This window comes from Diadema antillarum, unplaced genomic scaffold (assembly GCF_040938485.1).
Source record: "Diadema antillarum isolate AM-2024a unplaced genomic scaffold, OU_Dant_1.0 seq00000029_RagTag, whole genome shotgun sequence".
NCBI classification, from domain to species: domain Eukaryota; kingdom Metazoa; phylum Echinodermata; class Echinoidea; order Diadematoida; family Diadematidae; genus Diadema; species Diadema antillarum.
Window position 1 is genome coordinate 292,736 of NW_027271145.1, and position 22,035 is coordinate 314,770.

The following is a 22,035-nucleotide window of genomic DNA, read 5'->3' on the forward strand; positions in this document are numbered from 1 at the left end:
ATTTGTAAAGCAGAGAAATGTGAAATAACATGTTGGAAGCGTACTGTTACGTAAGTCAAATCAAGGTGAAACTAATCTTGATTTATTCAATCAAACTGATGCCTGAATCATTCTCTATCACTCTGTCTTATGTGGTCAATGACAAATTACATTTTAGCTTAAAAGGTAGCCTCAGAACTAAAACAAGTCAAAACTTTGTTAATTTCAAAGCTTTCAGCCATTACATTCCACACACAAAAATAGTATTTTTGCCTTACCTAAAAATGTTGAAATACTTGTATGGGTTTATTAGGGAGTTACAGCTGTACGTATATTCAACTCAGAATAAAAGTTAATCCCATCAAAAGCATTACACACATGTAAAAAAGGAATGATGATGATTAACAAGTATGTGTATGCAAAGAATTGTTGGAACACAAATGTGAAATGAATCAAATATTTGATTGGTTTTGGGATACATTTATACATATGAGATGATAAGAGAGTTGGAAGGAGCCATGCATGCTCTTACCTTGAAATGCTTCTCCCATGTTGCCTCCTCTCAACCAGAAGCTAGCGTTACCACGGTGATCCATCAAACAGCTGACTACATCTCCAACCTGCCATTCTAAGCCGTATTCATTGCTCTGTTAAAAAGGCGAATCAAGGACCATCTATTTTGACATGTAATCAATCATGCTACATATCATTGTGGTTATCTAGAGAGCTGTGCTGGCATACTTTATTCTTGTTCAAAACACACTTTGCCCATTTCCACTAAAGCAACCATTTACAGGAGTAAATGTCTTTTTTACTTCATAAGTGGCTAATTCATTCCTTTTAACCTTAAGACACTCTATGGCTCATTAGCATCCTAGACTGGGATAAAATTGATTGGAACAATCAAACCAACCAACCAACCAACAAACAAACAAATCAATATAAGCTTTAGATAAGTCCATGCCTGGAACATTCAGATACAGAAAAAAAAAAAAACAAGGAAAAGTAGAAATTACGCGGTGCGTAATATATGTCCCCGCCGGAAGTAGCATTTTGTAGCAAAATGTGCAATATAGGTCAAAATTCAAGGTCAAAGGTCAAAGAAGTCAAAGGTCAAAATTCTGTGTAAAAGTTTTGAAGCCCTCACCTAGTGCCATCACATAAAGCAAACGGAATCGAAATCGGGTTAGAAATGGTGAAGGAGTAGCATTTTGTAGCCAATGTATAATACAGGTCAAAAATCAAGGTCAAAGGTCAAAGAAGGCAAAGGTCAAAATTCTGTGTAGAAGTTTTGAAGCCCTCACCTAGTGCCATCACATAAAGCAAACGGAATCGAAATCGGGTTAGAAATGGCGAAGGAGTAGCATTTTGTAGCAAAATGTACAATATAGGTAAAAAATCAAGGTCAAAGGTCAAAGAAGGCAAAGGTCAAAATTCTGTGTAGAAATTTTGAAGCCCTCACCTAGTGCCATCACATAAAGCAAACGGAATCGAAATCGGGTTAGAAATGGCGAAGGAGTAGCATTTTGTAGCAAAATGTACAATATAGGTAAAAAATCAAGGTCAAAGGTCAAAGAAGGCAAAGGTCAACATTCTGTGTAGAAGTTTTGAAGCCCTCACCTAGTGCCATCACATAAAGCAAACGGAATCGAAATCGGGTTAGAAATGGCGAAGGAGTAGCATTTTGTAGCAAAATGTACAATATAGGTAAAAAATCAAGGTCAAAGGTCAAAGAAGTCAAAGGTCAAAATTCTGTGTAGAAGTTTTGAAGCCCTCACCTAGTGCCATCATATAAAGCAAACGGAATCGAAATCGGGTTAGAAATGGCGAAGGAGTAGCATTTTGTAGCAAAATGTACAATATAGGTAAAAAATCAAGGTCAAAGGTCAAAGAAGGCAAAGGTCAAAATTCTGTGTAGAAGTTTTAATGCCCTCACCTAGTGCCATCATATAAAGCAAACGGAATCGAAATCGGGTTAGAAATGGCGAAGGAGTAGCATTTTGTAGCAAAATGTACAATATAGGTAAAAAATCAAGGTCAAAGGTCAAAGAAGGCAAAGGTCAACATTCTGTGTAGAAATTTTGAAGCCCTCACCTAGTGCCATCACATAAAGCTAACGGAATCGAAATCGGGTTAGAAATGGCGAAGGAGTAGCATTTTGTAGCAAAATGTACAATATAGGTCAAAAATCAAGGTCAAAGGTCAAAGAAGTCAAAGGTCAAAATTCTGTGTAGAAGTTTTGAAGCCCTCACCTAGTGCCATCATATAAAGCAAACGGAATCGAAATCGGGTTAGAAATGGCGAAGGAGTAGCATTTTGTAGCAAAATGTACAATATAGGTCAAAGGTCAAGGTCAAAGGTCACGACTGAAATTCTGTGTAGAAGTTTCAAAGCTCCCATGTAGTGCTATCATATAAAGCAAACAGAATCAAAATTGGCTCATAAATGACAGAGAAGTAGCAAATTGAAGATTTTGATCACACACGGACGCACACACGGACACACGGACGGACGGACGGACGGACGGACGGACGGACGGACACACGGACGGACGGACGGACACACGGACACACACACGTACGGAGCCCGTTTCATAGTCCCCTGCTCGAACTCGTTCGGCGGGGACAAAAAACTATTTTGACTTTCAGACAAACATAATGGCCCAAATGCACAAACGTAGCTTAATGCATCAATCCATGGTTAAATTCTGTCTATAAACTAAAACCAGTACAAAACAGGTCTTACCTGGCACATGATTGCCAGCATGCATTTATTATTGGAGGTCTGTTGGCTTACAAGATGTGTCATGTGCTTACACTGTCAATCTTTACATTACTGATTGACTACAGTAGATTTAGGCTGCTTTCGTAAATTTTAGCCAGAGTGCAAACATGTTCAAGACAATTTTCAATATGCCACAGAGAACTATACATACAATACAGTGAATGTAATAATCATTCTAGACTAGTATCTCACCGAAGTCTCTGTGATAGGACCATTCCACTTTCTACATCTGGCACCATCAAAAGCACAGGAGTGGAGATCATCACCAACTCCAACGCCTTTAATGAAAATGGGTCATATTTAGAGCTGACAAATTAATGAACACAAGCAAGGGATCAAGTGGCACAAATAAGGACACTTGTCAGCTTCAAAGTTTGTTTAGTCAATAACATGACAAGAAAGCATGTTAACATATGCCCACTGTTGGTAAGAGCAATGCATAGATAAAAGCTCCATTTAGTAAAGTGTAAAAAAGGGTTGACTTGTTATGGAATTGTGCTGTCTTAGAGCACAAACCCACAGTAAGATTTAAGCATCCAATTCACTATAAAATCAATGTGTATTTTTTAAAATCATCTTCTTAAATTGAGCTTTTCGACTTGTAAGTCAATACAGACAATTACTCCATTTTGGTAAGATTTATGAGCAAGCAGTAAAACAGAAATGGGTTATCATGCTAACAAGATACAAAATTCAAATCTAAAGAGCAATAAATTTTGTGTTGACATACCTTTCTCTGGTCCAAAATCACACTTCTTGGTTGCCCATCCAATCTGGATGATACCACTTGACTTTAGTTCAACCTGTTTAGGGTCACAAAAATGTAATATAAGAAGTTATTTCTAGATATGTGTCAGGCAAAAATATATGCTTACAAGGAATACCATAAATATGATGAGAGATAAGTAGTGTAAAGAATAAAATGAGGCCATCAAATTTCAAAATTCCAATCAAACCTAACTCGTCAGCTGTAAGAAAGCTCTCACTACATGAGAACAATACTGTAAAATTGTAGCATACCTTCATCTTGCTCATTAGTTACTATCCAAGTGAGATACTTCTTCTCTAAATCATATGTCATTCCTACCAATATTCAAAGATGGCTGGGAAACCTGAAAGAGACTTTCATACTAATACAACATGGCATCACTATCTGCTCAGCTCACCTCATAGTACCACCCTGCTGGTTTCTTCTTGTGTTTTCTAGGCACAGGCAAGCTGGTCCTGGCAAGTATACTTTCAAAAGTCCAGCTGTCATTGCGTACCTGTCACATATACAGCAAACACATTGAAGATAAACATATACAATGACATCACCATTTTTCATTTTAAAGATTTGTACTCTGTCACTGAACTTACATGTAAAGCTGAATGCCAAAGTAATATGGTATGAATATCTCATCACATTCATTGAGACATGTGGGATTCACTAACATAAAATGCTTTGTTCAGTGGCACCTAATAGCACCAATTAGCTAACCATCAAATAAATGTTACAACATAATTATGAAGATATTGTACAATATTGCTTCACTACCTGTTTCACTCCTAGTTTTGTTCAGAACAAGAGTAGGCATAGCAAGACATATTTACCTCTGAAGTTGGACACATTCCCTATGAATTTTACTTTGAAAGAGACGACTAAAATAAAAGTAACAGATTTGAGAATAGTTTTCACTGAACTGGGCAAGAAATGGAAATGCTGGCTCAGTAGTAGCATCCTAGAAGCATTTCTGTTCCTAGCTGTTCTGCTCCTACATAATTTTGAACTTGATGCAACCTTCCTGGTACAGTACAATTCAGTTTTAATACTTCTGGATGGAAAAAAAAAAATGGAGTGCCAAATTTACGATGTTTCAACTGTGGGGGCCCTGTCCCAATGCCCCTTTGGGAACCATTTGTGCTTGTACTTCAATAGCTGTTTATAACCCCACCCTGTAGATGATTCTGGCAATTTAGTTTAAAGCAAGGTTCCCACGTAGCCGAGTTGGAGTCCCGAGTTGTGCCGAGCTGCGCGAGCTTGAACTCGCGTGAACTCGCGTGAAATTTGTCAGTTTTAATGAGCTGCGCATGAGTGATCTACGAGGCAACGTTGACTTTACTACGATAGCGGTACGAGTGATCTGAGCGTGATACGAGTCACACCGATCTTGGGGCGAGTTGTGATGACCTGTGTACGACTTAAATCGAGCTTTCATCGAGTTATAAAGAGCTTGTTACGAGCCCGTTACGAGTCCGTTATGAGTTCGCGCAATCCCTGTGAAATGTGAATAATTCCATATCAATAGGTCAGTTCAATGCACTTTGAATAAGCGAACACAAAACTCGTTGTAAGTCGCAGAGCTCTACCTAAACTCGCGCTTAGCTCGAGGGCAACTCCCCCTTACACATACTGGTACATGCAGTAGGTTCATAGTGCTCGTATTGCACTCTTCAAAACTCAAGCAGAACTCATATATATACTTGAAGGTGGCGAGTTACGAAGAGTTCATCGCGAGCTTCGTCCGAGTATTGAGAGTTTGTTACGAGTAGTACTAATATATTACGAGTTTAAAAGAGTTCAGCACGAGTTACTTCGAGTTAGGGAAAATTTTGAACATGTTCAAAAATTTTTGAACCACTCGCGGGTTCATGGGAAGTTTTGCAGATTGACTACGAGTTACACAAGTTGTCGCGAGTTAGCCAGAGTTACATGAAGAGCTTTACGCGAGTTAGCGCGAGTTCCCCTTTGAGGCAACTCGCCACAACTCGCCAAAGCTCGGCACTGTAACTCCGCTAAGTGGGAACCCTGCTTAAGTCTGATCATGCATTTTGGAGAAAATGGCTGAAGTGATAACTAAGGGGTACATGATTAAGTGTATGGTCAACTCACCTCTAGGTGATCTGCACTGACCAGCAGAGATGGTGTCCGAGACATTACATCAAGGCAAACATAAGCATCTGGTAATGGAGGGAGCTCAGTGGCTGCAAGTTTTGTCATGGCAACAGAAGCTGGCATCTGAAAAGAAAAATTTCAATATCTTGGCCAAACACTCCCAACAGTTGCTTGGCATTAACCTGTAGTATTCTAAAGTGTATCATCAAATCATATCATAATGAATACTTTGATCAATAACTAATCACAAATAAAAATCCAATCAATATAACTCCTGTGTTCTTCCATGTAACATCACATACACTTTATTGCAGCATCACTCACAATTCTACTGTCTACTTGTTATTACATGCAACTTTTTATGTTACTATCATTTCTACCAGTTTTTTGTTACTATCATTTTTGGTTCCATTGCCAGTGTATTTGGATGTCAAGAAATGCTTATTGCTCTGAAAATATCAATATTGACACTGTGTACTAAATACCTAATTTAACAAATGTTCTATTTTCCTTCATCTGGTTTTGACACCGATTCTGACTCACAGTGAGTGAAAGTTTCAGCTGCTCTGAAGAACAGAGTAGTACAGCCCACAGGGCATGGAGGGCACCAGACAGATGTAGAGATGACTGCACAGCTCTCGACAAATCTGGGAGAGGTGACGGCATGGGGAATTGAAATGGACACAATTGTCTTTAAAAAGGGTCAGCTAAAGCCTTGCAAAGCTACACAATTGTAATTCATGCATTCCCTTTGACAAACTCTGAACTGGTTTGAAATAGAGTGCATAATTGTGGTGTAAGATATTTTGTTAAAGCAGGGACAAAGCTGATTTAAAGGCTATATTCATCTCAAAAGATGCTATGGTCAGTTTCCACAGACATACTGTTGTTGTTGTTGTAATTATCATAAACATGCTAACATTATAACATAAGGTTCAAACTTGATTAGCAATAGTATCCAATGAGACTAATTCATTCAACATAATGTAATTTCCAAAAAAAAATATTTCACTGTTCATTAAAACTAATGACAGCTCCCATACTACAAAGAATTCTTCATAAGGTCACCTGCCATGATATCTGCACAAAGAGGATAGCACACATTTAATCCATATGCCAGCATGTCATATCATCTATTGCCTATAACCAGCTATAACTGGACATCATTGGGCACACAAAATACTGTAAAAGGAAATACTTGAAGCTAACATACATTCTTGCACTCCTTATGGCTTTTGTCAAACAGCAATTTGACACTGATCGTTAGAACTTTAAAAAAAATGCAGAACAACCCTGCCTCATTACAATACGTACAAAATAAAAGAGAATGCTCTTCAAAATGCTGCATCTCATCACCACTCTTGAATCCTACCTTCATCATCAGTGTTAAGGAGATGGGCCAATGTGAGGACAGCAAACTTTGAGAGATGATTGGTCATTTGACCTTCCTCACTCCGGTCCTCAGCTGCAAAGACAAGTGCTCAAAATCAGTAGTTGCTTTGTTTCTATGGAAACAACTAACGTGCATCAGGTGACCTAACATTCTTCAGATCTATGCTCAATTCTTGTTGCCTGATTGAAAACCTTATAATCGTAAGTAGAATTTCTATATTGGAAACATAGTTGGTGATTCAGAGGTGAGACCCTAAACACATTCCTAACCTGTTGAGGATGAGTCCAGAGTATACTCGTGCAAGTGCCTATGGGAAATGCATGTTGTGGCAAAATCAAACCGTCCTCAACAGGTTAAACAGGACATCTTTCAAGGTTTCATCAAATGTTATATACATTGCATAACATTCACAGAACTTAGATATGGGTAAGTCGTACGAAAACACTTTATATTTTGGTAAGTGCATATGTTTGGCTATTTCTGAAATTTTGTGGGAAAGGGGGGGGGGGGGTGGGGAGAAACCATGCTTTTTCTACAGGCAGTTAACCCATTGAGGACAGACTGATTTTGCTACAACACATATTTCCCATAGACCCCTGCCTGAGTAAAGAGGACATCTTCATCAATGATCTTTTTTTTTTTTTTTTGAGAACAGACAACTGTCAAAACAATGATTTAATAAAACAAATTTGTTTTTAAACTGTTGAAGGGGGAAAGAAAAAATGTAAGAAAATAAATTCCAAACTGCTGACTTTGAGCGTGTTTCTACTGAGAGCACCTCACATCCCTGGCATCGCCACGAATTTTGTCCAACGCAGCACCTCGTATTTTACGACCACTCGAGCTGTTTCTACTGAGCGATAAAATACGAGGTGATGCAAAGGTGACGTGCAAATGCGGCGATTCCGGAAGTCAGGTATTTTCAAGTCACAGATTTGGTCACGCGCGCACTGCCTGTTAATACGATCCGAACCCTGCCTGCTTTGCTACTGCGTCGGCTATTTTTTTTGGTATTTTTGCTATTTTTCGGGTATCCTGCCACTGATTGATGAGAAATCTTTGGAGATCAAGGGTCCAGTTGAGATTTTCTCAAGGCTGCGACATACCAATGTGGTACTCTCGCGATTCGAGACAATATAAAATGAAATAACGCGGTGTAAAATCAAAGTAAGTGATGAGGGCTTAGTAATGCAATAAGTTAGGCTGTTAATCACGCGAACAATTCACATGTAACGTAACGTATAGGGCCTATAACACGTACACAAGCGAGTTGGTACAAACAAAACATGATGCGAACACGATCGCTGTGTGTACACACATATTTTGTACACATGTGTCGAAGGAGTGTGTGCGATGAACCGACTGAAAAGCGCGGGGAGAAACTCTAGACGTCCGATACACCACGAATTTCGCTACCCGGTGTGTTTCTACTGAGAATCGTCCTTTGCGTCACCACGCATCGACCACCTCAATAGGTGGACGACGGAGCACCTCGCATCATCCGGCATCGGCCACTACCCGATCTGTTTCTACTGAGGAAAAATTCGAGGTGTCACCACGCATCGGCCGGTATCGGCCGGCATCGGCCGGTATCACCACACATCGGCTGGCATCACCTCGAATTTTCGTCGCTCAGTAGAAACACGCTCTTTGTTGTTCAAGTAGACCGAGTATGATAGTCATAATGATAACGGGACCAACAACGAGGCAGATTTGACAAAATGACCAAAGTTATGATGATGATAAAAATCATGACACCAAAAGTGAAATATGGTTAAATATGTAAAACACAACATTAGAAGAGGACAGCGATATGAGACAATTAACTATCAAAAAATATGATTTGTGGTTGGTTAATCATACTTTTCATGTCAAAAGTAAGGAAATTGCTTACTGTCTTCAACTTCTGCCGCAAGATTGGTAGCAGTTGCTATAGAAACCGAGTCTGAGCTGCTCCTTAGTCTCCTGTTTCTTGGCTGTGGTTGCTCTGCAGCAAGCTGCTGAAGGGTGTTTGTTATGGCCGACACTGCCTGGGCAATGTTAGATTCTGTCTGGATCAACGAGTCTGTGGTTGAACCCAGCTCAACTTCAGACCTACCCACCAAGACATATTGATGCAAGAAAGAGAGAAAGATGAACTTATACAAATGCTGATTACTGCTAATTTCAGATTTATTGTTTGACATAAAATGAACATGATCTGGTGTGATTTTGATAGAAGCATACTACATTAGGCATCAAAATTGTGTCTCTTATCTTTAATGCAAGCAGTAAGCAATGTCTTTTTCATCAATTGTCAAACATGTCAGCACAATTAAGCAAAGTTCAATGCACTGCAAACTCACGAGAATCCTCAAGCATGTGGTAGTACACAAATCAAACTTTCCACACTTCAGTAAGTTTCAATTTGATTGAGAAGGATATCTCTTTTTATTGCTGTGAGTTTCCTTGAAATTTTCACGAACCATAAGATAAAATATAAGTCATTCTCATTCTGTAGACTTGACAAGAAATGCATGTCATTAACTTGGACAAACAGAAGACAAATAGATATTAAACTCCCTACACTTCATAAACTCACAGTTCCTCGTCTCCAAGTCCATATGCAGTGGGCATCCCTCTACTCTGAGGTCGGGATGGGAAATAACTGAAATAAACAATAAGAAAGTTACACATCACTACATCTCATTAATCAGCACTATCACATCACAAACTACACATTTTCATTTTATGACAAACACTTGTTTACTTGCATGACACTGGCTTGTTGCAGAGTGAATTACTCCCACCTTAAGAATTCTGATGTGTCACCTGGCCTCACATCAGCTCTGCTGACTGGGCGGCTAGCAGTCAGCCTAGTGACCGGTCGGCCACCTCCATGGCTCTGGGTAGACAGGATGGCATTCAGCCAGTAGTTGACCAGCCCATTCAGGAGTTTGACCACTGCTGGGACTGTGTCTGAGGTCAGGAGCACTGGTCTGTAGTGGTCTAGTGGATATAGAATAGCAGCAAAGGGATCTTCCATTAGCCCTTTCACGTTAAAAAGCAGTTTGTTTAGGGCAGCTGCAGTTACATGGTAAAGATTACCAATGACATGGTAACTACAGGATGTTATTTGACATAATCTCCTCATATCTATATTATCATCCAGTCCTAATTAGCATGCCAACAGCAGCTTAATTTTTCTTTTAAATTTCAATGCTTTTCACTGATATTTAGCAACACTAACCATATCTGTGGAGATATCTCTCTGATAATCACATACAAAATTCAAAATTCTGAACATATTGTCACATACCCCTATACATTCATTTGATAGCTCTCTATCATTAAGCTACTATGGGCGCGTTTCTGCTTGACACTTTCTTGCAAGGAAAGACAAGTGATGGTTTCTAGAGTTAACACATTGAGCTCACCAAACATGGATAAGACCCGTAAGACCCTCAGAGCCCCATGAGAGTGGGATACAGCGAGTGGCTCAGATTTCAGCTGCTCAAAACCCTGCTGGGCAAAGTAACTGTAAAGACCAAACAATAAAAATTCACAGAGTCCAGTAGCTTGATATTTTGGCATTTCACCAATTAAAACACAGTAATGACAATAGTATCACACAAATTGCATATTTACTGATAAATTTACTTTGAATTTAACTGTGAATTGAGATGCTTTTCAATAAAGGTGTGATGTAAAAAGGTAGACTTTACATTTTGCATATTGTTAAACTTACAAAGATAATAGCTGAGAAGCTGAGACAGCATTTGTGACTTTGAATTATAAATTCATGGTTTAAGATATTTGTACTTGTTAATTAACCTAGATTGAAATAAGCATCTCATACAATTCTGGCAAAGTGCTACAGAATCTTCTACCTTTAATTTCGTTGAAAATTTGCAATACTAGGTAGTCCATATAATAATTTGAATTGAATTTAATTGAACTGAATTGAATCAATTGATAATTTATCATTATATAAGATCTTAGTAGAAGAACCTTAAGTATACACATAACATCTTGTGGTATTCCTGAAGGATTTGACATTACCAAGATACAATATCATTATATTCACTTGATTCACAATCGACGAAAAGAAAAATTTAATGAATGAGATGTGAATGCTTACAAGACCATAGCTGTGAGTTGGTCCATGACAGCATGGCATTCAAGGACAAGCTTCTTCTGGTCCTGGTGCTGGACTAGGACCTCCATCAGTTCCAAGTCTGAGATGCGATTGATGGGACTATTGGCAGGCACTCCAAGGATGCGGTGTAGTAAAGGAAGGAGGATGAGCTGTCTGATCCGCTGACTGACGATGGTGGCTGCAGGGAGACAATACAGGGGACATCCTAGTAGACAATACTTGATTTGCTTTACAGCAATGAAATTGCTTTTATTATACAAATTTCTCCAGAAATGATATCACATTCCATCACAATAAATTGGTGCAGATATTAAATCCTCTTCTTTCATAATAAATTTGCAACTTAAGTTGCGCAAAGCTAAGATTTTATTTGTTTTCTGCATGAAGATGCTACCAGAAAAAAAAAAAAAAAATTTCAATTACTTCTATTACTGCTATCAATATCACTACCAGTACTACTACTACTGCTACTAATAATAATAGTAGTAATAATAATGATAATAATAACAATAACAACAACAATAATGATAATAAGAGAAACAAATATCACTACAGTGCAGGTTGGGTATTTTATTTTATTTATTTATTTATCTATTTATTCAAGATTTCATGCGTGTTCACAAAATAGGAGTGCATACAAAATGTATGCAAGTACATCTCATATAGCCAAGACAGAATATATACGATAAGTATACATTGATAAGAAGCAGTTACAGAAATAGTATACAACTCTAAGAGAGCTACATTATTCAAGGTAACGAACACGCAAAGGAATTGCAACATAAGCTTAAAGCTTGAAAATCGTTGCAACCCCCGTGCACACAATCTATATGCTTGCAAATAGTTTAAATGATGAGTTGGGGGGGGGGGGGTATTTACAAAGAGAGGAACATGAGGGGGGAAAGAAGAAATGCATGTGTGGTGCCTATTTGTCCTGTCGGACATTGACAAGAGAGAACGAAAAAAAAAAGTTTAAAGTGTCAAATCATTATAAGCAAATTATACTGATTAAATTTCTCATAAATCCCATTCAAATGTTGATTTCAGGGGAAATATATGATCACAGCAAGATTAATAGTTAATAGTACCCAGGAGTTCAGCGTGAAGCTGATAATAGAATATGTTTGAATAATAGAATATAATAGAATATGTTTTTGTGTTGCAGCTGTGTGAGGCTTAAGGAGAATGCACACTTTTGTACTGTAAGTTTGAAGTGCTGAACTCACATTATAAACAATTTTCAGGAAGATAAAAAATATTTCAACTGTCTAGTAACAAAATTGAGTCAGAAGTTAGTCCATCCTAGGGATAAGACTCCGAAGGACCAACAAAACAACGTGGTCTATGCTATCCAATGCAAGGATGACAAGTGTGAAGAGCTGTACATAGGAGAGACAAAGCAGACCTTGGCCAAACGTATGTACCAGCACAGACGAGCTAGCTCATCTGGATGTGGAGACTCTGCCTTATACTCCCATCTGATCAGCAGTAACCACACCTTTGACAACAAGAACGTGATCATCTTAGATCGTGAGGCACGGTGGTTCGAGAGGGGAGTCAAAGAGTCTATCTACGTAAAAAGGGAGGAGCCATCCCTAAACTGAGGAGGGGGCCTGCGACACAACCTAGCTGGAGCCTACAACCCGGCAGTTCCGAAGATTCCTCGACGCTTTCCAAAATTCCTCGACCCTGTTACGGGTCAACAACCAATTGCCGCCAAAGATCAGTCGGCCTGATGAAGCGTCACAGAGAGGACGTGAAACGTCGCTACTCCAAATTACAAGTAAGTCCAGTTGACTAGATTTACCGATATAGTTCATGTCTAGTAACAAGGCTTTCTCTTACATTCAAAAAGTGATTAGGTTCACTGATATTATCTCTCCTGTCATTCAACATATGACAATAAAATCCTTTATTGCTTTGAAACTTACCACCAGAGAGCTGAAGGTTGATGTCCACTGTGTCCTGGCTCTTTGAGAGGTGCATGACGTCATTGCGGCCGTTCACATCCACCATGGTAAATATGCAGCAGGAGTGACCCTCCTCTAGGTCCAAGGGGTCAGGGGTCACAAACCCAGAGGTTGAGTAGTTTCCAAAGTGCAGTGTGCCTTTCAGAGCTGAGGAGAGAGCGATCATCAGTAAGAAACAAAATATACACGCTAGCAAATGAAATGTGACATATAGGCAAATAATTTTCCTAGTCCAAACACAAAAACAAATTTAATCCCGGACTAAGACTTTGCAAATTAAAGGGACTGTACAGTACTGGTTGAGGAGGGGATTCATGTTTTGAACATTCCTAAGTGAGATAATGAGAAACCTCTTATGAAATATGAAAGAGCATGTAATTTTAACAAGGATTCAACATTTATTTGATGAAAATTGGTTTTCAAATGGCTGAGATATCCAAAAAAGTGATAATAATAAAAGGCGACAGGCCACCCCTTTTATTAGGATCTCTTTGTTTCACCTTGTTTTTGGATATCTCAGCCATTTCAAAACCGATTTTCATCAAATAAACTTTTGATACCCCTTAGAATTGCATGCTCTTTGACTTCTCGTAGAGTGGATTCTGAATATCTCGCAAAACGTTAAAAGCTAAATCCTCACCTCAACCAGACCTGTACACACCCTTTAACATAACATGTCTATCTTCATGCACTGCACACACTTCAGAATTCTTTCTTCTCCCTTCAATTGTGAATATGTTTATAGCAAGGTTCCTTTAGGTTTATAGCAAATTGTGAAGCTGTTTTGGACCTTGTGTTCATTTTTGGTTTTCCTTTCAGAACAGCAAGGTTCATACATCTTCACTTCACAAGGATCCAGCTGTGTAACTGACACTAAATATTAAAGGTCCTGTTTACCTTTGGGAACAGTGATTTGAAAAGAAAAAAAAATCAAGATATGACATTTAATGCATATGTGTACGTCTATTGTACCACAAAATATCCAATCATATAACATTTTCACAATAGAGCCAAAATATAAGGAGATATCTGTATTTTTCTCAATAAACCGTAACTGTAGACGGTTTAGTCTGGAAACATCTTTATTATAACTATTGTTCACCTTTTGTATATTTAACAATACCTGACATCGATTTTACCAATTCCAATTTTTACAGTGCTTGTTTCTATCCCAAACTCACATATCAGAACTATTTTGAAGCACTAATGCTGGGTTTTTATTTCATCTGCAAATGGTAGATTATGCCTTAAGGCACTATGCACAACATACAAACAAACCAAATTGTACCTCTCAGACAGGCTGGTGCATGTTTCCCATTGATGGCAAAGATGACAATGTTGCACATACTGGTCCTGCTTGATTGCTGCTCTAAGATGGGAATGTGCACCAGTCTGGAGGTATCAGGGTGTTCCTCAGTCTCACTGGGGCTGAAATGCCACACCTGTAGTCTCTTGTCCAAGAGAGTTTCCCATAGCACCACACTCACCTGCATGGAGGGACCACATCAGTTTCATGTCAACTCATAACTTGCAAGGCTAATTCACTAGTATTCAATGCAACTCCCCATCACAAACACATGCAAAGCAAAGCAAAACACGATAAAGTACATGTATTACTATAATATGAATTGATGTAAATGCCACAATACCAAATTATTATATTGTGACAGCGAAGGTGTAGGAAAGATTGTATAGAAAATAACAAGAAAATGACTATATATTAGTCTCAAAATACTTGCAACAATCTGCAAATAAATCTTAGTCAGTATTATTCCATACATTCCTCATAGGGCTGTACATGAATCCCTTTTAGGTGCTCTAAATAGCACACTGATATCAACCATTCCCATTTAGGGGTTTAATGAAGAAGAAGAAGAAGAAGAAGAAAACTAAGACATCCTTACCCCTGTGTGTGTTAGCTGCAAAGTCTTCTTGTGAATGATAACACTTGCTGCATCACTCTCACATCTGGCATGTATGTGGATAGGATCATCTAATGGATATGAAAGTAGAACAAGGCAATGATCAACCTACTAGGACTCAAACTTACCTTATACGCATCCACTTTCATAACACTACATTTTTTCCCACTTATTCTAATGAACCACAATCAACTTCCAGTTTACTGAATGATGGAAGATCATATGCATCTTCATTTTTTGACAGTCGAAGTTGAAGAAAAAGAATACAATGAGGTTGTACCAAAGTAATCATTTCACACTTTTAAAGATTGAGAGAGAAGATGTAATGCATTTATAACAATATGTGTATCAGCTATCATTATCATGTAAGTATGCATGCTTTGTACAGCATTCCTTCACTACCACAGACAGACTATTGACACACACTAACAGAGGGATAGATTTGTCTGAAGCCAAAGATGCTCTGTTCTGTATGATGCCAGACAAGGTTTTGTGGTATTGTCTCTTTCTGTATTATTAATCAACCAATTTTCAATAGCTTGAGAGCACCACAGTACGTACAGTCTGTACTCTCACTGACAGCAGGAACTGTACGGCAAGGTGTGTTTATAATTTGCATTGATCTACTGCCTGCGCACTAACTACACATATTTTTGACTCCTTTTACTGTTCAAGAACCCCATCACGTGCAATTCTGATGGCGAACTACAACACTGAAAATTTAAATCACATAAAAGAAATACTGTAAAATGAGGAATGTTCGCGTGCATTTTCATTTCGCGAATTTCGCGAGAGCCGAGTTTTGCAAAATTAAAATGCACGCTAAAGATTGTCTACACTATATGCATTGAATGTTAGAGGCAACTCGTGAAAATTTCATGCTGCGAATAAGGCCGTTGGCTCCCACACGCGAAAATTTCATGCCGCGAAAATATAATGTTTTACAGTACACTAATGCTTGTTTATGAACACATATAATGACTGTTTGACTTTAAATGAGTGACTCAACAAATTTACCATAGTATGATCAGCTTCAGAAGGTGAAGCTTTTCCCTACATGTAGCATTGAATGAAGTGATGCTCAAACATCTATGGTGAAATTGATCTAACTTTGCATTTATGTGCCCTCACACAGCTGCCAAAGTAGAGGTGGTCTTCAGGATAGCTCATCACAGAGTTAAACATTACTTGAATAGGAGGGTCAGGCATAAGTAAGGTGGAACTATGGTTTACATGCCCGAAAAGAGGAACCTGACTCTAGAATACTGAGGAAGTATTTTGTATCTTTAAAAACCTCATGCTTTCTTGGTAAGACTGAGTCTTACCAAGAACTGAGAATACATGACTGAGTCTTACCAAGAACTGCCATCATGACAAGAGTCTTGGCAGCCATTGTTGTGATCTGATTGTTGTCATGGTCACCGAGTGAGAGGTCAACCAATGTCTTCAGACCACCACAGGATAAGATTTCAGCCTTCACTGCATCTAGAGGAACAATGATGATATCAGATGCTCTTAAATATTTTTTAGAGGTTCGATTTTTTTTTATTCAATTAATACTGTCAATTGTTCTAAACAGCTGTCTTCAGTCTGCTAGTCAAGTGGAAAAAAAGAACAGTGTTCAAAGCATTCACCATTTGGATTTCATATTATTCTAAGGGCAAACAGTCCAAGCACAACAAAGCCAATTATTTCTGCCTCATTTACAAGGGAATAGAACAAGTCTAGATCCACAATGGTATGACCCTTCTATTTCAATTTAGACATTTCATGGCACAATAAACAAGAATATTTTGGATAGTGCAATGAGTCATCTCTGTAACTATGTGCCTACCATAGACTGACTTATTCATTCAAGTATGTCTACTGAGAGTCACTGGGGTGCTAACTCCAGTCTTTGTACAATGCTTGCATCCTGAGGCTTTTTAGCAGACATATGTGTAGCTTGCCAGATGTTATGCTACTGTAATAAGTCTATGTGGTAGCTGTGAATAGGACTGAGAGTATAATTAGCTCAAATTTCACACACTTACAATTGACCAATGCTGCTACATAGTGAAAATCCTGGCAGAATAGTAGCAATCACAGTAGTCAAACAACACTCCAAAATACCTGTATCACCATGTACAACAAACATGCAATGTGTATCATCTCTGAGGTGGAATGCTTGCTTGCTGTAAAAAGAAATGCTATAGTAATTTCTCATTCCATAGCTGTGCTTCTACATTGCAAAATTATCTCATTTCCCAAAACATGTGGCAGACAAACTATTTAAATTTATGATGCAATGACAAACTATTTGTATCAAACATGCATGTACATACATGCAATGTCCACATCACATATATCTTAACTTGCCTGCAAAGCCATTACTTGATCTAAAAAACAATCTTAAAAAGACACCACTGCATAAGGCACTAGCCTGCATCTGATGTAGTCAGGAAAGAACAAACAACAACAAGAAACTGATCTACCCAGCCTCACCTGATGTCATAGCCAGGTTAAGGAGCAAGGCAGAGGCCCAGAAAACCAGGTCAGCATCATGGGACTGGGCCAGTTCCAGGATCATTTCTAAGGAGCCTGCCCGGACCAAACGGTGGTGGAGCTGCTCACAGCCACAGAAGAGGCCCAGGGTCTCTGCTAGGAGGCGAATCATGACACTGTCTCGGCTGGAGGACAGGGAGAGGAGGGACTTGATGAGGACATCATTGGTGCCGTCCAAGAGAGTCTCCAGGGACTGTTTGCCTTTAGTGCAAGAGAACAGCAATCAGTTTATACACACTGCAATGGATAGAATCATTGCTATAATATGCCTTATACAGTATAATGTAATAAAGGCAGAAGAGTAGGTTTTCTCCACTGATCAGTGTGAAAGGTATTTATCCATCTTGACAAAGCAGGAAACTTTTATCTTCACCCATGAGTTTCCTATGTTTGTTAATCTCTGTAGGTAACTAAGCTATTTGGTATCTCACAATGCCCTGCAGATATCATAAAGCATACATTTTAAAAAGATACACCTCTGAAACTGAAACTGGAAAGACAAAAAAGGTACTCTGTACTAATTGAAACTGGAAATCCAGAATTTAGGCGTAGTAGTAGAGGATAGTTTTAATGGAAAAAAAGAATACACACACGTTATATGCAGGGCTTGGTATTGTTGGTGGCCTGGTGGCCCGGACAACTAAAATTGATGCTATGTTTCCTTTTATCTAGTGCCACTATACTTCTTTTTTGGGCCACCAACATTCCAAATTTAATGATTTAAGTGGACCGAATAGGCCATCAGAGAAAAAAAAATTTAGTGTCAAGCCCTATTATATGCTTAGCAAAGGTAATAAGCAACTGTCTTCACAACATCACTATGAGTTGTTCAAAGACAAACAAGCCATAGCCTCACTGGTTCTATAGAGTTCATCAGTGGGTTATAAGCAGTCTAGGATTACAAGGACCACATACCCAGCACGGCTAGGTCATGGACCAGGACCAACGCCCAGTGGACTACATCTCTGTTCCCACTGGCTAGGCAAGTTGGGAAGTGGCCAAGAAGAGCTTTGTTCTTCAACAGGTCAGCCTTAAAGGGATCTGTGAGCAAAGTAGGAACAAAGAAACACACACAAAAAAAAACTACATAATACTTTCAAGGTAGTGGAAGCACATAGCTTTGGTGTAAAAAAAAACACAAAAACAAACAAACAAATTATGTTACTACACAGAGTAGATTCTTTCACAACTTATGGATAAAAGTCTCATGCAACAAAGGTATAAAACACATAATAATTTCCTCGTAATGAGTGAAAAAAAAAAGATTCATTTTCAGGGGAAAAATTGATGTCAGTCTTTAAAAAATTAGTAAAAGAACTAAAAAATTATATAAACTAAGGTAATCTTATTACACTATAAAATCTAAATACAATAACATTCCAACAAATCTTTAAACTTTCAAACAGTTATGTACCCTCAATGTAATAGCAGTTTGGTCATGCGGCCACAATTTGGCAGACAGCTACATGTACACTCACCATTACGTAATGCCAGGAATGCTAAAACCCTCAGAATTAGTCTCTGCACACCAGCCTCACTAGACATTAGTGTCGTCTGCAGATTCTTGATGAGGTAAGGCAGACTACAGAGCTCCTTCCGGTAAACGTCTTTTGTTTGCCAAAAGAAACAACTTTAAATTGTATATAATTGACATGGCTTGTGGCTAATGACACGACAACACATGAACAGACACATACACAAACACCCAGATACACATAGACAGGTACTGGGCAGACTAAAAATTATATCTCAGATTTTCATTATCACAACAAAGGCATAAATAGCAGTAACAGAATATATGTAGATGTACCAGATCATATATACACATCACATCTCACTTTCTCGTAAATTACCCTCTGGAATTCATATTGAGGATATTTTTAAGACAAAGCATAGCCTACTTAACAAAGTTTCATTTCATCACATTAGCAGCTCAGAAATACATACATGATTGTACAGGAACCAACAAATCAAATCAAAATCAAATCAAATAAAAAACATAGCATTACACAGGTCAACAGGTGCAAGAGGCAATTCAAACTTACGATGGACGGCAAATTCATGTAGAAGAGCCACTGCCCAGAAAGAGATTTCTACATCCTCAGACTTTGTAGACACAACCATGGGAACAATGATTCGCTGTCTGGCAATCTCATGAATGTACACAGTGGCATCTGACAATAGTGAATGGATATCATGTGATACAATAGTGATAACATAAACACACACACAAAAAAAAACAACAACCCAACAACAAGTAAACCATCTCATCTATAAATAATTATATTACACATACAATACATACATGTGCATAATGGATTGCATTTGATCTAGCAAATTTCTGTACCTGCTCTTAAAAATCAACTTAGTGTATACAAGTTCACAGATCTCAGCATGATGTAAAAATGCGGATAACATTAAACAACTGCAATTTACTGGGAGGACATGTGAAATCAGGACTACTTCAAACCATCCTATATAAACATTCAACATTCTATCTAAAGAGCGAGGATGAATTATTTGCAGGTCTTAGGGAAAAATTGTCATCATTATTGAGTGAAAGAGTGAAAGCTTAAGATGCCCTTACCTGAGTTCTGAGCATTGATCATGGTTACCAGCAGCTGGAAACAAATCTTCTGTAACATGATATCTCCATGGTGACATACACACTTCTTGGCCACTACAGTAAACGCCTCCAGACTGCCGCAGCTTTTTCCTTCATGCATGAATGCAGATAAGCAGCAAAGAGAAGGATGAAGGAAATGTAGTCATCCTTACTGCTTTTAATTTCTATTTCTGAAAACAGTCTGGCTTTAATTACGTTATCTACCCTGAACAATAGTAAGGTTTATGCCAATCAGAGGTCGAATGCAAAGTTAATCTCACCATTTCAGAAAAGTTTTTCACATTTCTACATTCATTTTCAATACAAAATAAAAACATTACAGATAAAAAAACAACAAAAATCAAATAAAGGCAAATTTTTTAAAATAATTTCTCTACAAGGAGATTATGTAGAATGTAAGGTAAACACTCAATCAATAGGTGTATGACCCCCAGCTTTATATATCTCTTTTTTATGTCCCATCTGAGGAACATAGCATATTTGCCTTTCAACTGAGGCTATGGCAAGATAATGCACAAGAGTACTCAGCTTGTCTTACTGGGCTTTGAACCAATGATCTACTAATTGAAGTGCTGACATGCCATCAAGTGAGCCAGCCCACCAGCCACTAAGAGCTAATGGTGCCATCGATTATTCAACACCAAACTCCCAAATAGTGGACAAGCCCTCTACTGTCAAGAATCGCATCCTACCCTGCATGGTCATCTGGAGTAGGAGAAGAAGGGAGTAGCGCTGCACCTCCTTGTTCCTAGAACTCTGCAGAAGTTCCAGGACTACACTCCCAAGATCTCTATTCTTCAGTTGCTCCAGTTTGGAAAGGAATGCTGCAGGGTTAAGGAGAGGGAAGATTAACTGGAATGATCCACTGAGGTATTAGCTACATCTCTCATTTAGTAGGGCAGCAGATACTGAAGGTTATAGGAAGGTGCATCATTAACCACTTTGGTTAACCTCTTTGGTTACGATCAATTACACTATCGTGCCTTGAACATGTAGACCTTTCTTTGGCAATCTTTGTGAAAATGCAAATGTTCAAAAAATCTATCTTCAGAAATCTTTACCATTCACAATGAGTTTGGTGATTTATGTGCCACATTAATATTCCTTAATCATCAGGAGTAGCCTAAAAAAGCTCTGCTAAATTCTTAGAACCGAGATTGGTTGCACATGCAGGCTGCAAATTACCAAAAATCTTATCTTTTTTAAAGCGATTTCACAATTATGAGTCACAGGGTATGATTAGTAGAGGTTGACAAAAACTGAATTTACATATAATACCTGGATCATTTGACAAGTCATAGATGGTTGCAAGGGTCATTCGTTGCATGCGTTCAGGAAAGTCTATGTCAGACATGTGTGTGCTGAAATGTTGTTCCCTGTCCATGGAGCGACAGAGGGCGCTAACCAAGGTCTGAAGAATGAAGAGCTCCACTCTAAACACTCGTTGATCGACTGATGGAAAAAGCGAATGATTACATAAATGTACACAAGTTATGATATCAATTACAAAACGATACCGCCATATGGAATAAGGGTAATATGACATCAAAGTACTAGTAAGGTCTTTCGGGTAAGCATTTTCTCTACTGCTCTGCTCTTAAACAACATTTATTTTTTATCCATTTTTTTTCCTCTGTGATACTCTTACTCCATCACTCCATAGTTATAGAATATTCTCATTGCTCCCAATGAGAACGGATTAATTATGATAACAACACATTTTCTATCTCAGACAATAGAATGGGATGCCTCCTCCTGGTGGTATAATCATTCATTCACTGGCAAATGTACTGGTACTTGGGTG

The 22,035-nt window shown here is 38.4% G+C and overlaps 1 protein-coding gene across 1 annotated transcript in view; it reads right to left on the bottom strand.

Annotated features, from left to right (window-relative positions):
- Window positions 1-22,035, bottom strand: part of LOC139725249 (uncharacterized) — a 33,907-nt gene that overhangs the window by 7,730 nt on the left and 4,142 nt on the right. Inside the window, exons 4-26 of the mRNA XM_071636342.1 lie at window positions 21,510-21,683; window positions 20,924-21,055; window positions 20,193-20,321; window positions 19,651-19,779; window positions 19,084-19,212; window positions 18,521-18,646; window positions 17,546-17,806; window positions 16,418-16,546; window positions 15,044-15,132; window positions 14,428-14,626; window positions 13,101-13,286; window positions 11,152-11,347; window positions 10,448-10,548; window positions 9,821-10,019; window positions 9,613-9,678; window positions 8,926-9,125; window positions 7,011-7,103; window positions 6,182-6,285; window positions 5,636-5,761; window positions 3,930-4,028; window positions 3,494-3,566; window positions 2,956-3,041; window positions 512-626 (exon numbers count right to left, since the gene is read on the bottom strand). Coding sequence (XP_071492443.1) covers window positions 512-626; window positions 2,956-3,041; window positions 3,494-3,566; window positions 3,930-4,028; window positions 5,636-5,761; window positions 6,182-6,285; window positions 7,011-7,103; window positions 8,926-9,125; window positions 9,613-9,678; window positions 9,821-10,019; window positions 10,448-10,548; window positions 11,152-11,347; window positions 13,101-13,286; window positions 14,428-14,626; window positions 15,044-15,132; window positions 16,418-16,546; window positions 17,546-17,806; window positions 18,521-18,646; window positions 19,084-19,212; window positions 19,651-19,779; window positions 20,193-20,321; window positions 20,924-21,055; window positions 21,510-21,683 — 3,141 coding nt within the window. The remainder of the gene's footprint in view (window positions 1-511; window positions 627-2,955; window positions 3,042-3,493; window positions 3,567-3,929; window positions 4,029-5,635; window positions 5,762-6,181; window positions 6,286-7,010; window positions 7,104-8,925; window positions 9,126-9,612; window positions 9,679-9,820; window positions 10,020-10,447; window positions 10,549-11,151; window positions 11,348-13,100; window positions 13,287-14,427; window positions 14,627-15,043; window positions 15,133-16,417; window positions 16,547-17,545; window positions 17,807-18,520; window positions 18,647-19,083; window positions 19,213-19,650; window positions 19,780-20,192; window positions 20,322-20,923; window positions 21,056-21,509; window positions 21,684-22,035) is intronic.